Below are 14372 nucleotides of genomic sequence, written 5' to 3' on the forward strand. Positions count from 1 at the left end.
CCATGCCTATTCGATGGGATTCAGCGGAATTCAAACCTGCGACCAGGTAGCACTATCAGACTGGAAGGCCAACTCGGCTATCTGGCCGGCAATTGTATTCATAGTTCTATTGTATTCATAGTTGAGCTTTCAAGCTTTCAAGCACTATACATTGATGCCCGGTTCTACCAAGCTCAGTCAAAACATTTGAACATGGCTTGGGATTAAGGATAGTGACTATCGCCTTAGAAAGCATATGTTGCAGTGCACTCGTTGTGAACCGTATCAGATTTGAGCATGTTCAAATGTCTTTAACGAGCTTGTTGTAACTGGCTATCAATGTTACAGTGAGAGATATTATTAATGTTATTAGCAGTGTTATTAGCAATGTTACAGTTATTAGCAGGGCAAAGCATATTCTGCATTTGTGTTTAAGCAGCAGTTTCGTTATTTCAAACCTGAACTAAAATCTTAAGCAATTGATAACGAAAATAATAATATGAGTTGAAACTTATCCTAGCTTCTGAGTTTAATTTTAATCTTTGTTGAACAATAAGCTCTTCAGTGCAAATATTAAAAATCTTCAGCCTAATCCATAAAATCACGAGGATACCTTTGTAAGGAAAAGCAAAGTTTTTTCTTATTTTTGGAGCGCATCTTATCAGTTCCACCAAAGAGTAGCCTATAAGTATAATAATCCAATTAGAAGTCACTAGTTAGGATATCTAGATATGGACATTGATCTGTGTAGATGATGAATTGATTTCAAGTAAAATTTTACAAATAAAACTCTTTCGATGATGTATTGACTCTTGCAACTTGAAATTATTACCATTGAAAATAACCAATAACCAATCTACTTACTTTCAAAATGAACAATCGAGTCAATTTGATCGATGTATCCGTTCATACGACCTTCGGTAATCATCTGACTTGCAATTTTCTCAGCTTTGATGGGAGGAATTTCCAAGAGTGCTCCCAATTCTTCGAATGTGATATTATTGTACAGCTTGCTAGCACTCAATAGATTGTGTTCAATGACAGCTCTATCCAAAATCGTGGAGCCTGAAATAGATGAACGTTTTCATTAATGCAACATAATTGTTGTAGCCTAACAATCACAAAAAATGTTCACTGCCAAATTTTCAAGTCTTCTTGGTCGAAATATAATAATTAATTCTCCTCTGTTAATTAGAGAATACCAACAAGCAAATTCTCAAGGTTGAGTATTTATATGCTCTGTCTGGAAAGTAATATCAATGTTTTTTCCAAACGAAAAAACGCGACTGTACATTCCAGATTGCTGCGGCAGTGGGAGACTAGTGGTAGGGGGTCTTGGGAAGAAAGCCGACGTCATGCCAGTTGTCTTAGCGCTGCCAGAGTTAGTTATCACAGGCATGTCCATTGTCCATAGGACGGACATAGACGGTTTTTTGACGCGTTAGAGTTCAAAATTCAGCACTCCACGAGCAACGCAGTGTGACGAGGAAAATATTATCACAGGAGATGAGTTTTGGGTGTTCGATTACGAGCCCGAGAGTGCCGACACTAATAAGGCCGATGAAAGGGAAGCATGTCAGGTGAGTCAGCAACGTTCAAGCGGCCACAACGCGTGGCCTGAGGAAGAGGACTTCCGCGTTGCCTTTGACGGGTGGAAATGACGGTGGCAGCGGTGTATCGATGCAGGAGGAATGTACTTTGAAGGTTTTAACATGTACTGAACTGATCAATAAATTTCTTGCTCTGAAGTCATTGACAGAACTTTCCGGACACTAACTGAACATTAGAGAGCACATCGTTTTATAAATCCGATTTAGAACTAACATACATAATATTCAAAAAGTTCTAGAGAAAAAATAGTTATTTTTGTTTAATGGAAAATTCCTGTATTTTGTCTATCAAATTATTTTTAAATTTACTTTTTGATAAATACATTTTTTTCCGAGAATGATGTCCTTGAACCAAAGATGTGTGTGTTTGTGCGTATAATAAGAGGAATGATGAGTTTGGATAAATTATACTTTTAGATGGATTTTCAATACCGGAATCCTTGATATAAAAATGCTGCAACAACGTCCAAAGTGCTTTATGCTTATCTTAGATGATCTGAGTTACCATATAACAGTGCGAACCACCTAATTCATTAATATTATAACAATCTGCTTCATAAAAAAATGTACATAGGTTTAATGCCGGCGAACATTTTATCACTACGCAACTAGAAACAGGAGTAACCTGAGAGATAAGACACACCAAATTACCATGTACGAACGAGGGGTGAGCAGTTCAGGTCTGTATAATTTACTGCCAGCTCGCTTGAAGGAAATAACCGGAAAAAAAATTTGATATTCAACTGAAAAAAGAGTTGCTGTACATATGTGCTTACTCTTTTCAGGAGTTCAGAGAGCACTATGAACCTCGAGATGGTAGATGATGAGATCATTCCATGCTTATTGAGAGACATGACATATCCAAACACCCCTTCTACAGAAGGTCAGTGGATGCAATGAAAAATAACAGATAGTTGGGCGTGTCACACGCTAAATAAAATATCTTTTTAATAAGTTGGTACATGGAATTTTCTATTTTGAGTTGGGTTACCGTACTTTCCAAATCACTAATACATACCTAACTACACTTACATTTTTCTTCGGAAAAAGATACATGAATTTATATAGACGCATGCAATTATTAGAGATAACCGACATAGGTTTACAGAAGCCTACCATCAGGAGTGAGGGCCTTTTGGTGAGATTGCAGGAGAGCTTCAAACTCCTGCAGCTCCGAGCGTCTAATGATGCGATCCAAGTACATCTTTTCCAAAATCGAATAGGCCGGCAACTGTTGACATCGCTCATCCTTGAAAAGTGTGGCCAGCATTCTACTTCTCTGTTGACCTGCAAAAAATAACACTTTCTGTAAAAAAATCCATATAAAGAAAAATTAATACTAAAAAAATCAACCATTCAGAGGAATGAATTTGATAAAAAAACGACACGCTAGATGCTTACACGGATTCGGGTCGCTTCGCATTCCTACTCTGTTGATCATGTCCATCATTTACCATAGTGCATACAGGAGTAGAGAGCTCATCGTGTGAATCGCAGGTTGTGGCGCTACCTGTTAGAACTGTGTTACTCTCGAAATGGCAACTTGAAAAATGTATTTGTTCAATGGGGAGATCTTGAGCTTGCTGGCTCGAAGTGGCCTAGCGTGTTGATCGGCAAATCATTCCCAATCCATGGTTTGACTGCTTTCTCTATAGTCCAGTCACTATATACATTGGTGCATGCAATTTATATTGCAGTTCTGATTTTCTAATATATCATTTGGGTATAAGAGAAGTCCAGAACCAATTTCTTCATGCAAAATTTCCTTGTGCTAGATACAGGGTGGCCCAAAAACCTCGTATTTTTGGCTCATTTTCCAGTTTTCAGCTATTTCTGCCGAATCTCGTAATCGGACAGAAAAATTTGCTCTCCTTTTTTTAGATTATAAAATTTTGAATAAAATGAGATCATTCGGAACTCTCTATCTCTAATGAGTACTGAGTTATGATTTTTCAAAAATGAGTGAAATTTGAAGAAAAAATCAATTTTAATGAATTTCAGTTTTTGATCAACAATATCTTCCGATTGTTACCATTTAGATATATAATTCAAAATCCCTCTGGGCATATTTTTGTGCTCTACAATCTGAGATCAGGTAGAGCGCTCTATCTTATAAAGATTTCCAGGTACACCTGACAACAATGCTCCTTGTATTGTGAAAAACACATAATTTTCAGCTTCAATCATCATCACCAACAAATTTTTCTGTCCGATTACGAGATTCGGCAGAAATAGCTGAAAACTGGAAAATGAGCCAAAAATACGAGGTTTTTGGGCCACCCTGTATCTAGCACAAGGAAATTTTGCATGAAGAAATTGGTTCTGGACTTCTCTTATGTACCCAAATAATATATTAAAAAATCAGAACTACAATATAAATTGCAAGCACACCCCCTTTTTTATGTCTATATTGACTGGACTACTATGCTAATATCAACATTCGTGGTGCAAGTACATATAAAGAGGTTTAGTCACTAATTCCTAATATCGAAATAAGTGTTAAGGTTGACTTAATGTCCAACTTCATCATTTCTCAATAACACTTATAAAGAAATAATTCTATTCTATCATAAGTTAATGAAAGATAAAATTGAGTAAAATCATTATTATGACAGTAAACAATGATGACTACATCAAGAATATAATGAGAGCAGTAATAGTAATTACCAGCAGACGCTAATATGGTGCAGATGACAGCACTTCGCAGAGCTCTCATTCTCTCATCTTCGTGAATGATTGTACGATAGGACAACTCATTGTAGCGTTGGGCCGCTTCAATGAATTTCCTCCTGTAATCGAGCACTCTGGCGTAGCACACCTTGTAATAGATTTGCAGCTTCTCGTCTTTGGATTCGGCCTGCAAGAGCGAGGCACGGTTGATGAAGGCCTCCGCCTGCACGGGGTCGTCGTCTTCCAAGTAGAGTCTGGCAATCTTCATGTAGGTCTCCAGCTTGTAGTCGACAGAGTACTGCTTTTGTCCTGTCTCCAGTGGTATGCCAACCAGAACAATGGCGGCTTCGTGCCAGTTTTGCTCTCTCTCATAGATCAGTGCCAAGTGTTGTCTTATGCTGGCCACTTGTTCTTCGAACGAAATCACCCTTGGTTGTACCTGCAGTTCAATCGGACAATCGTTTCAATTTCTTGCATTTATTAATAATTTACTATTGATTGATAATAATGTAACAACCGAACCTAGTATCTCAATTTATTCTAATAAATCAATGGTTTTGACAATATCTAGTCGTTCTCTTCTAACTATTCATGAATTGCCGGCCAGGTTAGCCGAGACGACTGAAGCGTTGTACCCTTCAGTCTGATAGCGCTGCCTGGTAGTGGGTTCGAATCCCTCCGGTAGGCATGGACGTTTGATCATCTCATCAAATCAGCCACGCACTTTCCATTACCCACACACAAGCTGAAAGTTCATGTGAGCATCATTCGCAAAAAAATACAATTTTTATAGAAATTTTTCATAAAATAACATACAATGAAAGAGAACTGCAACTGAGACTATAAACTTTTTAAATTAGTCTTAAACGTACCGTAAAGTAACTGTTTTAGCTGAGAAAACAGTTGCTTCTTTTTCGTAATAAACTAAGTAGGATAATATTAATGTTCGTAGAGCATATGAATTATATATTATACCGTAAGAGAATGAATACAGAATCTGCAATGAGTTTCAAAAATGATTTCGGCTGACGCTATGATTCATTCACTAAATTTCACATCACCTCTCGGTATTTATTTCATTTCAAGAAAAATAGAAAAAAAGAGAAAGACCCTGACAGGAAGTAGTTTTGCATAAATACAAAATAGGTTTAGAGTAAAATTTAATTGAGCATCAACAAGCAGAAAGATTAAAACCTGTTCGCTGTTTGGTGTTCTTAAATTTGGTCCATATTAATACCTAGCCACAAAAAACAGTTCTCTGCAAAATTAACAGTTCAGTACTATCAATAATGGGTGTCAGATAAGCGCTTGTAGTGGAGAGTTGTGATCTATTTAGCTCCGTGTTTAGTGTTCGATTTCAATTAATAAGAAGAAGTGAATCACAAAAATTGTGCGAAGTTTGTTGAGTTAATGTACTGTGTACCTTTTGCATAAGTATCAGTTTTGGTTATTGAACAAGTAATAAGTTAAAGTCATTTCAATCTATAATATTCATAGTTGAGGTTAGGTTTTAGCTTGTTGAAACCAATAGCATTATTCCGAAGAAGCTATGAACTGAAGAAAGAGAATTGGACTTTGTACCGTACAATGCAGCCGTCGCCTACGCCGTCGCCGTCACCTCAGTGAGAGAGGTGTTATCTCGTGAAATGTTTCTCCGTCGTTGTTTACGTTTGAAAGTATAGAATCTCTTATCATATCACTTACTGGTCATCCATCTGACGAGATTAGTTCATTGCTATAGGAAACTATTTAATCTTTACCAAGCCAAATTGATCATTCATTCATCTACGAAATAATTACTCAATATGGAAGCAAAAGTGGATGAGATTCTTAATAAATTAAATAAATTAGACAGCTTAGAAGAGAAAATTGATAATATCTCAAGCAAATTCAATGAGGATTTGGAAAATCTCAAGAAAGAAGTAGAAGAGATGAAATCTCAAATGAAGATGGAGTGAGAACAAAAAGAAAACTACTATAGTAGTAGGAATGTAATAATTTTCGGTGTAAGAGGTGTTACTAATTATTGGATTCTGAGAGAAGAGATAATTAGAATGTTAACTTATGTAGGTGTCGACATCAGAAATCATGATATAGATAAATTGAAACGACTGAACCCTACCAAAGATGACGGACCAATTAGAGTGACATTCACGTCGACTTATACTAGGAATGAAGTACTGAAGAAAAAATTCAAGTTATCGAAAGAGAAAGACTTCGAACATGTAAGAATAAAGGAGGATCTGGACATCAACATTCGCGACATCAGGAAAGAGCTCTATCCGTTTATGATTGACTGCAAAAATCAAGGGAAGAGGGTTTCTATGAAAAAGGATAAACTAATAGTAGAGGGAGAAATCTTCAGCCTCGAGAAATTGAAAGAATTGAATATCAATGATAAGAAGAGAATGAGAAGTGAGGAAAATTCTCCCATTGCGAAAGATAACTACAATCCTAACAACTTGAAAAACGACAACGCAAGACTAGTGAAGAAAAAGAACACCATGGAAGCTTATATAACATCTAAAGGAAGAGACAGAAGAAATGAGGCGAGCACACAGGAGCCATGTCGATCACAATAGCAATCACGAGTTGGAGCTACAGTAAGGAATATGGATAACAAAACGAAACACGTATTTAAGGATCTTGGGAAGGACATGATAACTATTGGAAAAAATGAACAGTTAGATATTAAACTATACACATACAATTGTAGATCTCTCAGGGAGAATTGGAGAGTTGAACAACTATTAGAAGAATTAGAGAACGTGGAATGGGACATCATGGGACTCGCAGAAGTAAGAAGAGATGGCGAAATGTGTTTAATGATGGAAAATGATGTGATGCTGTATACAAATGGAAATGGACCATCAGCTGGAACAGGATTTTTGATAAATAATATATCGAAGAAGAAAATCATAAGCTTCAAGCAATACACTCACAGAATTTCTGTTATTATTTGGAAACTTCAAAATCACTTAAAGGGGAGAATGAAAATAATACAAGTTTACGCGCCAACATCAGCATCAACCGAAGAAGAAATTGAAGAGTTCTACGGAGATCTGGAAGAGGCTATGGAAAATGACTTATGCAGGTACAACATAATTATGGGTGATCTAAACGCAAAAATAGGGAAGAACGATGGAGAGAGATGTGTTGGAAAATATGTATACGGCGACAGGAACGAACGTGGAGAGCGACTGGTTGAATATGTTGAAGGCAAAAACATGTTTATAATGAACTCATTTCTCCAGAAAAATGAAGAAAGAAAATGGACTTGGGTGAGCCCAGACGGTGCAACAAGGAATGAAATAGATTTTTTTATCGTGGATAAGAAGTGTATTGTTCAGGATGTGGATACAGAAGACAAAATAAATACCGGAAGTGATCATAGACCTGTAAGAATTGAGTTAAAAGTAAAAGAAAACCGAAGAAGATATCAGGAAAAAAGATTCACAAGACTAAGTACAGACGTTTTGAAAAGTTTAGCGTTTGAGGAGAAACTACAAAAGAACTTGATTGAAGAAACGATTGATGAATTCGATGATTTAGAGATGCTTACAAACAAATTGACAAACGCTCTTAGAAAAACAAGACAAATGCTAGGCAAAGAAAAAGAGAACAAGAAAAGGAAATTACCAAGGGAAATAAGTAAATTACTGGAGAAAAGAAGGAAATTGAAACGATTTGGAAGAGAAAAGATTGAATTCAGCGAAACCTCAAAGCTTATAAGGAGAAAATGGAACGAATGGACAAACAGGAGGAAAATATCTGATTTAGAAGAGACTATCAAGCTCGGCGATAGCATCAAGCAATTCAATAGGCTACAGCAACTTGGTAGAAACACGATGATTGCTATGAAGAATGAAGGTGGAATCGAAGTGAGAGAAATAGAAGGAATATTAGGAATTGTGTGAATTTTATCAGAAGCTCTACCATGCCGATGGATGTGAAGAGGACGTTTTTGGTTGAGGAAGTGAAGAACAGCAGAGGAACGAAGGTGAAGATGAAGAATACCCGCCTATTATGAAAATCGAGGTGAAGCGAGCAGTTGATCGCCTAAAGGAAGGGAAAGCAGGCGGCCCGGATGGAATCACCAACCAACACCTGAAAGCAGGCGGAAATGCTGTCATCGAAATGTTGACAAAGCTATATAATACAAGTCTCAGGTGCGCCAGAATTCCAGAAATATGGTTAAAAGCCAGCCTGATACTGCTTTTCAAGAAAGGTGATAGGAAGGAAATTAAGAACTATCGGCCGATAAGTCTTCTATCCAGTATATATAAAGTATTTATATCGGTTATAACGCATCGGATAGACAATTACCTGACTGAATCAACTTCTGTCGATCAAACTGGCTTCAAGAAGAACTTCTCAACCCTGGACAACATACTTGTATTGCTGGAGCTGATAAGGAACTCGAAAGACTATAAATTCCCTCTGGTTCTGCTATTTATAGATTTTGAGAAAGCGTTCGACAGTGTCACAACAAAATCCGTATTAGAAACACTCTCTGGACTTGGTATAAGTGGGAAATATCTAGATTTATTCAAGTTCATCTATGACAGAATGAAAATCGAGTTTAAATTGAGAGGAAAAGGAAAAGTCGTGGAAGTGAGAAGAGGATTAAGGCAAGGCGACATTCCATCAGCCAAAATATTCAACGCAGTCCTTGAAACATGCTTCAGAAATCTGAATTGGAATGAGAGTGGAATAAATGTCAATGGTAGAAAATTGAACACCTTGAAATTCGCAGATGATGTTGTGCTAATTGGAAGTAGCACAGAAGAAGTTCGCTACATGCTGATGGACCTAATCGGAGAGACAAAGAAAATTGTACTGAAAGTGAATTTAACAAGTCGAAAGTCATGACATTCAACTGCGAAGAAGAGGAAATAACACTGGAGGAAGAACTAATAGAAAATGTTAAAAATTTTATCTACTTGGGGCAGAAGATTGGAAGAGACAGTCAATGGGGAGAGATCACCCGGAGAGTTGCGTTGGGCTGGTCAATGTTCAATCGATTCAAGTACCTGTTCGATCAAAATTATTCCAAATGTGCGTCATTCCAGTAATATTGTACGGTTGTGAAACTTGGACACTGAATGAGAAATTGATAAAGAAGTTTAGAACTACTGTGAGAGCGATGGAAAGGATAATGATTGAGGTGACAAGGAAGGACAGGAAAAGAAATACATGGGTCAGGAATGTGACGAAAATTGACGATATTGGCAGAACAATTGTAGAAAGAAAATGGAATTGGGCTGGCCATATAGCTCGAACAAGAGACGAAAGATGGACAAGAGGAATATTGGACTGATACCCACGAACAAGGAAAAGGAGCAGAAGAAGATCAAATTACCGATGGGACAAGGAGTTCCGACGAGTATGCGGCGGAGCAACCTGGAAAAGAGTCGCACAAGAAAGACAGGAGTGGGAGAGGATGAAAAACGTCTTCAAGGAGGTCTGGCTCTACAGGGAATGAACGAAGGACACTCAATTGATCCTAGAAATAGGATACCCCAGCAGCTGCTGAATTGCCAATAATGAAAACAATAAAATATGTATGCAGAATGTAAATAATTTGTACATTTTTGCAATAAAAGGGTTATTTATTTATTTATTTACTATCAATAATATTTTTGTTATTTTTTCAAATTTCTAATTTTGTTGAATGATTCAAACCTATACATTTTTCCCACATTCATATATTTTTCATAACTCACAGTAAGTTATACTGATACTCTTAATCCAACACTGAATTTCAGAGTAGATTAATTGCACCATTTGAATATCACTTAGTTCGAATTGTTTCTGAGCTTCTAAATGCAGTCGTTTTTCAAGCGGTGTGTAGTTACTCAAAACATCTAAGCTATTAAGCTTAGCATTCACGTACTTCGTTCGGATAAGCCCACTGAATTGTATTTTATAGGACAGAAACTCTAATGTCAAAACCAGAAGTTGATGCAAGTTTGGAATAATAATTATTCATCAATTGGCATTTGAATAAATGCAATTCCTCATTAATTTCCAATATAATATTTTCTGGTGTCTATTACACTTACACTTACCTTACACTTATTTCAACCTCGCCGTTTTGTACAATGGCAATGGAAACGTGGCAATTAAGGGCCCGGCCACACAGAGAGCAGATCGCCTTTAGGCGGTGGCATCGGATATCACTCTCTGCGTGGCTGACACTAAACTCATGCTTGAGAGATTATTAATATTATTATCAAAAGATCCCATGATTCAAGAAAATTGCTCTAATTTGTGTTGAGCGATTCGATTGATTCGTTGATTCAATTGAGCTTTAATCTAGTTAGTATATGACGTCATAGATCATATACTATCACCAACTACAAGTGTTTTTATACTACGACAATAAATCGTGTAATTGAAAGCATTAGTTAACTGAATTGCATACATCACCTTATCAAGTGTGTAGTGAGAAACAGCTTTTGAAATGTCATCGGGTAGAGTTGTTAGCTGGTTGCTAATGTCAGTTAGAATTTGTCTAGAAATTACTAAGCTGACATTTTCGTTTACAACTGAAAAAGATAAACATGAGTTAGCTTAAATATAATTCAAGAAGAATTTGGAAAGTCGTAAGAAAATATTCAATTTGATACTCCTTATCATTTTATCTGAGAGAAGATATGTGACGGCGCGAGATAAGATTCTTTTGTCGCCGACAAAAGTACTATTGGCGATTACATCTATCTTCTATATATATATATATATATATATTATATATATATATATATATATATATATATATATATAAGCGAAATGGCACTCACTCACTGACTGACTGAGTGACTGACTCATTCACTCGCAGAACTAAAAATCCACCGGACCAAAAACGTTCAAATATGGTAGGTATGTTCAGTTGGCCCTTTAGAGGTGCACTAAGAACGGATTTGAAAAAAATTCCAAAGATAAGCCCAAAATCTGCGTTTTTCCAGCGTTTTTTTTAGAGTTTTCTCAGCTCTATCGAGAACAAATGAACAGAAAATGTTCAAATTTAGTACAGAAGCTCAGCTAGGGTGTAATAATGTTGTGTTCGAAGGAATTTTTGATAACGTCAAAGATACACCCAAAATTAGCGTTTTTTTTTGCTTTTTCTCAGATTTAACGAGAACAAATGAACAGAAATTGTTCAAATTTAGTACAGAAGATCAGCTAGGGTGTAATAACGTCAAAGATACGCCCAAAATTAGCGTTTTTTTTTGCTTTTTCTCAGATTTATCGAGAACAAATGAACAGAAATTGTTTAAATTTAGTACAGAAGATCAGCTAGGGTGTAATAATGATGTATTAGAAGGCATTTGCAATAACGTCAAAGATACGCCCATAATTAGCGTTTTTTCCTGCGTTTTTTGCGCTTTCTCAGCTTTATCGAGAACAAATGAACAGAAAATGTAATAATGTTGTGTTAGAAGGAATTTGAAATATCGCCAAAAATACACCCAAAATTAGTGATTTTTGCGTTTTCTCAGTCATTTCATCAAGTAATAGACAGAAAATTTTCAAATTTGGTACAGAGGTTTAGCTAGGGTCTAAAAATTTTGTGATGAGGTGACTTTAATATTTCATCAAAGATACGCCCAAAATCAGCGTTTTTCTCAGCTTTTCTGCGTTTTCTCAGTACTTTGACTTTGGAATGAAGCACGCTCAAATGAAAAATGCAGGCGAGCGAAGCGAGCCCGCTGATCTCATTTTGGGACGATCCAGTCGGGGGTCCAGGGGGCGGAGCCCCCTCACTAGACGGATATGGCAAGCGAAGCAAGCCTGACGGCTAGTAATATTATAAACGAAGAAATCGGCTGAGCCCTTCTTCCCAAATCCCTTCTTCTCTTCATTTTGCTCCAGAGACCTTTCATCCTAGGGCGGCTGTTTCCCATTGACTTTGCTTTTGAGCCGCCTTTTCCTATGTGCATGACTTTTTGGATGGTGGGGGGCGCCCCATGTTCACCCACAATCCAAAGAGTCACGCACAAACTTTCTTTCCTATCTGTCTTACTTGATAAACTCTTCATTTTCCAAATTTTCTCTATAAACTGCTGCCTTGCAGAAGGGTTCAGTGGAACACCAAAGGCTAAGGGAGCTAACCCTGAAAGAAAAGCAACCTGCTTGAAGGCTTTAGAAAGCGGCCCTATCATTGAGATCGGAAGCTGTGCGCCAATAACCCGCACTTCTTAAACAACAATTATTAGAGACTCTGAAACGAATAGCAAATGGACGAAATTACGGAACACGACTTTTGGCTTGAAACATAAAACGAGAATTGGATTTTGGAATGTTAGGACTTTGGCAGAGATGGGTAAATTGAAACAGGTTGCACAGGAAATGAGAAATTATAAGCTAGAAATATTGGGACTTTGTGAAGTGAGATGGTTTGATTTTGGAGAGCTGAAAACAAGTGATGGTCTGACCTTTTTGTATTCTGGTTTGCCAGAGGAGAGTGGAGCGATTCACAGGGATGGGGTGGGAATTCTTCTCACTGCAAAAGCAAAGCAGAGTCTAATGGATTGGAAGCCTGTCTCTGAAAGGATTATAACTGCGCGATTCAATAGCAGAATTCGAAATATTACTGTTTACAATGCTATGCTCCGACAGAGGTATCTGAGATGGAGAAAAAAGAAGAGTTCTATGCTTTGCTAGTTGAAACTGTCAAAAATTCTCCCAAAAGAGATCTTCTTCTTATAATGGGTGACCTGAATGCTAAGGTTGGTTTAATCAATGAAGATGAAGATAATATTATGGGAGCTCATTGTGAAGGTCAAGTAAATGATAATGGTGAAAGGCTTATCAACTTCTGTGATGAATATGATCTTGTTATTGCAGGTACAATTTTCCCTCACAGGAAATGCCATAAGGTTTCTCCAGATAATGCAACAGAGAACCAAATCGACCAAATAGCAATTAGCAGAAAATTTAGAGGACGCCTTACAAATGTTCGTAACAAGCGAGGAGCAGATGCAGGAAGTGATAATCATCTGATGGTGGCTGAATTTTGTATGGAAATTATGACATGTGCTCAGACATTTGCGAAAAGAGGAAGAAAGTTTGACCTTGGGAAGCTACGAGAGGACAGAAAAAGAAATGATTTTCGACTACAACTTCAAAATCGCTTTGAGGCCCTACACATGACACCCGATGTAGATGCAGCATGGGGAGAGATACAAGAAATATTCACCAAAACAAGTAAAGAAGTTCTTGGTTGAAAAAAAGGAATGGATGTCAGAAGATACTTGGAGGGAAATTGCAAGGCGAAAAGAATTGAAAGCAGAGATCAATCAAAGCAAAACCAGGCAGCAAAAGTCCCAGGCACAGAGAGACTATTCTATATCAATGAGGAATGTAAAGAGGAAAGCTAGGAGGTATCAGAGAGATTGGATAAACAAGCAAGCTCAGAAAGCAGGAAATGCTGCCAGGAGAGGAGATCTAAAGGAGCTGTACAGTACCACCAGACTGCTGGGAAAGAATGGCTTTCACAAGAAGAGACCCATTAAAGACAAGCAAGGTGTGTTACTTGTTCACAAGAGGATCAAATGGAAAGATGGGAGGAGCACTTTGAGGAAGTATTGAACAGAGGTAATGCAGGAACGGAACAGGGTTTTGCTCAAAATGAAAATATAGCTCTTGAGATAAGTGTAGATCCTCCAACAAGGAATCAGATCATTGAAGCAATTAAGGCATTGAAAGCTGGAAAAACAATCTCCCACCAGAAGTGTTCAGACTAGACCCAGAACTGACAGCAGAGATTTTGGAACCCCTTTTGAAGATGATTTGGGTAGAGGAAGTAATACCCGAGCAGTGGAAAAAAGGTCTAATTGTGAAAATTCCAAAAAAGGGAGACATCACAAAATGTGACAACTGGAGAGGCATTACCCTACTGTCTATTGTGAGCAAGGTGCTGGCCATAATAATCCTTGGTAGAATTAAACCTTCAATTGAACTACAACTGAGAAAAGAACAGGCTGGATTTAGAGAAAACCGTAGCTGCATAGATCTCATTAACACTCTGAGAATCATCATTGAACAGAGTGCAGAATGGCAGAGCCCCTATATTTAGCTTTCATCGACTTTGAGAAAGCCTTTGATTTC

The 14372-nt window shown here is 37.4% G+C and overlaps 1 protein-coding gene across 2 annotated transcripts in view; it reads right to left on the reverse strand.

Moving 5' to 3' along the window:
* The window catches only part of LOC111059226 (COP9 signalosome complex subunit 4), a 37938-nt gene that overhangs the window by 951 nt on the left and 22615 nt on the right, over nucleotides 1-14372 (reverse strand). For both annotated transcript variants that reach the window (XM_039435248.1, XM_039435252.1), the window contains exons 3-6: nucleotides 10692-10810; nucleotides 4257-4698; nucleotides 2706-2876; nucleotides 844-1044 (exon numbers count right to left, since the gene is read on the reverse strand). In XM_039435248.1, coding sequence (XP_039291182.1) covers nucleotides 844-1044; nucleotides 2706-2876; nucleotides 4257-4698; nucleotides 10692-10810 — 933 coding nt within the window. The remainder of the gene's footprint in view (nucleotides 1-843; nucleotides 1045-2705; nucleotides 2877-4256; nucleotides 4699-10691; nucleotides 10811-14372) is intronic.

Source organism: Nilaparvata lugens, chromosome 1, assembly GCF_014356525.2.
Source record: "Nilaparvata lugens isolate BPH chromosome 1, ASM1435652v1, whole genome shotgun sequence".
NCBI classification, from domain to species: domain Eukaryota; kingdom Metazoa; phylum Arthropoda; class Insecta; order Hemiptera; family Delphacidae; genus Nilaparvata; species Nilaparvata lugens.